Source organism: Sus scrofa, unplaced genomic scaffold (assembly GCF_000003025.6).
Source record: "Sus scrofa isolate TJ Tabasco breed Duroc unplaced genomic scaffold, Sscrofa11.1 Contig61, whole genome shotgun sequence".
NCBI classification, from domain to species: domain Eukaryota; kingdom Metazoa; phylum Chordata; class Mammalia; order Artiodactyla; family Suidae; genus Sus; species Sus scrofa.
In genome coordinates this window covers 28,727-31,450 of record NW_018085264.1, presented here as the reverse complement: position 1 = coordinate 31,450, position 2,724 = coordinate 28,727, and the positions used below count along the sequence as shown (strand labels likewise).

The window sequence follows — 2,724 nt, the reverse complement described above, 5'->3', positions numbered from 1 at the left end:
TCTCTTTTATTTGCACATTCATCAACCATCAAGACTTTATCAGTTCATTATTTCTCCAGAAAATTCTCACAACTTTTTTCAACCTATGTGAAGATGTTAACCACATTTAGGAGTTTTATTTTTGAATAAAGGCTAAAGATTTCTTTGAATTAAATATTACCTAATTACCATGAAGATAATTTTTATTACTCAATGAATTTATTACATTTATAATTGTACAATGATCATCTCAATCCAATTTTATAGTATTTCCATCCAACACCCCCAGCACATCCCCCCACCCCCCAGCCTGTCTCCTTTGGAAACTGTACGTTTTTCAAAGTCTGTGAGTCAGTATCTGTTCTGCAGAGGAGTTCACTATGTCCTTTTTTCAGATTCCACATGTAAGTGATAGCATTTGATGTTGGTGTCTCATTATCTGACTGACTACCATGAAGGTAAATTTATCTTGATTTCAGTAGCTCTACTCTGAGTACACTTAGTTATTTGAGTCACAGATATATTAATTATCATATATTTTTTCCACTCTTCTTTGGCTTCCTAAACAGAGTCACACTTGCTATCTTCAGAGTGACCATGGCCAACCTGACCTCGATGAGTGGATTCCTCCTCATGGGGTTTTCTGATGACCATAAGCTTCAGATTTTACATGCGCTGCTGTTTTTGGTGATATATCTATTGGCCTTGACAGGCAACCTCCTCATTATCATCATCACTACCTTGGACCATCACCTCCATTCCCCCATGTATTACTTCTTGAAGCACCTCTCTCTTCTGGACCTCTGTTTCATCTCTGTCACAGTCCCCCAGTCCATTGCAAATTCACTTATGAACAATGGCTACATTTCTCTCGGTCAATGCATTCTTCAGGTTTTCTTCTTCATAGCTCTGGCCTCATCAGAAGTGGCCATCCTCACAGTGATGTCTTATGACCGGTACGTAGCCATCTGTCAACCACTGCAATATGAAACCATCATGGACCCCTGGGCCTGTAGGCAAGCCGTGATAGCTGTGTGGGTTACTGGGGGCCTCTCTGGGCTGACACACACAGCAATTAACTTCTCTGTCCCTCTCTGCGGGGACAGAGTCATTCACCAATTCTTCTGTCATGTTCCTCAGATGCTGAAACTAGCTTGTTCTTATGAATTCATTAATGAAATTGCAGTGGCTGCATTCACGACCTCGACAGCCTTTTTCTGTTTGATCTCTATTCTGCTTTCCTACACGCGTATCTTCTCCGCAGTGCTGCGGATCCCGTCAGCCCAGGGCCGGACTAAGGTCTTTTCTACCTGCCTACCACACCTACTTGTAGTCACTTTCTTTCTCTCAGCTGCGGGCTTTGAGTTTCTAAGGCCACCTTCTGATTCTCAATCAGCTATGGACTTCATGTTCTCCATATTCTATACTGTGGTACCTCCGACCCTCAATCCCGTTATCTATAGTTTACGGAATAAAGCCATGAAGGCAGCGCTGAGGAAGGTACTGTCGAAAGAAGAATTTGCTCAGAGAAAGAAGTACTTTAAAGCCATTTTTCAACTCTGAAGGACCATACGAGAAAAGCATTGTTATTATGGTTCATATTGTAAGAGGAATAAATCTGACTCCTTCCCAGACCAGAACTCCCTTCCAACCTTTCTATTCTTTATATTCTCCTCGAAATACAATTCTTCAAAATTTAAGATGTTATGCTTCTGAGGACATTGGCCTTGTTCCCATCAGTTCAATTGTATTTTTAGGCATATTTTGAGAATTTTTCTGAACTAAAAGGGAAAAGGCAATCAGTTTGGGATTTGACAATTATAACTTAAAGTTGGCTTTTAACAAATCGACTCCAGACTGCTGTCAAGTGATCTGATTGTGTTTACGAGATAGTATATCACGGTGTATGTATGTGATTTCCAGTTCACCTCCAAGTTTCCTATGTGCATTAAGTACCCATATTAATTTTTCCTTGCTATTATGTATTATAATAGTTTTCCCCACAGCAGTTTATTCAGTCTCTAATAAATGTCCACATTTTTTCTTTTAGCTCTACATACAATTCTTCTAGCTATGCCATATCATCCCACTTCTATCAATTGAGACACTAAATTTAGGAGAGATTAATTTTCTTGAGATTTCTCAAATAAAAAGTAGTAAATATATGGAGTTCCCATTGTGGCTCAGTGGTTAAATCACCCAACTAACATCCATGAGGATGTCAGTTCAATCCCCGGCCTTGTTAGTGGGTTAAGGATCTGGCGTTGCCATGAGCTGTGGTGTAAGTCATAGACATGGCTCAGATCTGGCACTGCTGTGGCTGTGGCATAGGCCTGCAGCTGTAGCTCTGATTCAATCCCTAGCTTGGGAACCTCCATATGCCCCAGATGTGGCCCTAAAAAGATAAAAGACACACACACACAAAAAAAAGTAGTAGTATGTGATTCAAACTCACATTTGTCTGATTCTAAACTCACCTCTTTGCCTCTATTCATTGCAAATGCTTTGTTTCCCAAAGTGAGTATGTGTGTACATGTATCATCTATTAAAAATAAGCATATTCCATTGTTATTCACTAATGAAGTAGTCAGAAGACATCTGCTTTTCCATAACTGGAGATGTTTGTTCATTCATTTCCTTTTCTGATCTGTAGAAGAGTTTGATGAGATAGTTTTTACAGAGTTAGGCGGGAATGCCTCCTGGATATGTGAAACAAAACAAAAGTGAGCAAAATAGGAAAAGCGC

At 39.8% G+C, this 2,724-nt stretch overlaps 1 protein-coding gene across 1 annotated transcript; it reads left to right on the top strand.

Moving 5' to 3' along the window:
* The first annotated feature begins 397 nt into the window (after window positions 1–397).
* On the top strand, window positions 398–2,187 carry LOC110258998 (olfactory receptor 14J1-like). The gene has a single exon (XM_021082294.1). It carries the CDS (start codon window positions 577–579, stop codon window positions 1,540–1,542), a length of 966 nt encoding a protein of 321 aa, XP_020937953.1. The 5' UTR covers window positions 398–576; the 3' UTR covers window positions 1,543–2,187.
* Window positions 2,188–2,724: the final 537 nt, after the last annotated feature.

Coding starts and splice junctions, on each gene's coding strand:
- LOC110258998 (XM_021082294.1), top strand. CDS start 577: ATGGCCAACCTGACCTCGATGAGTGGATTCCTCCTCATGGGGTTTTCT.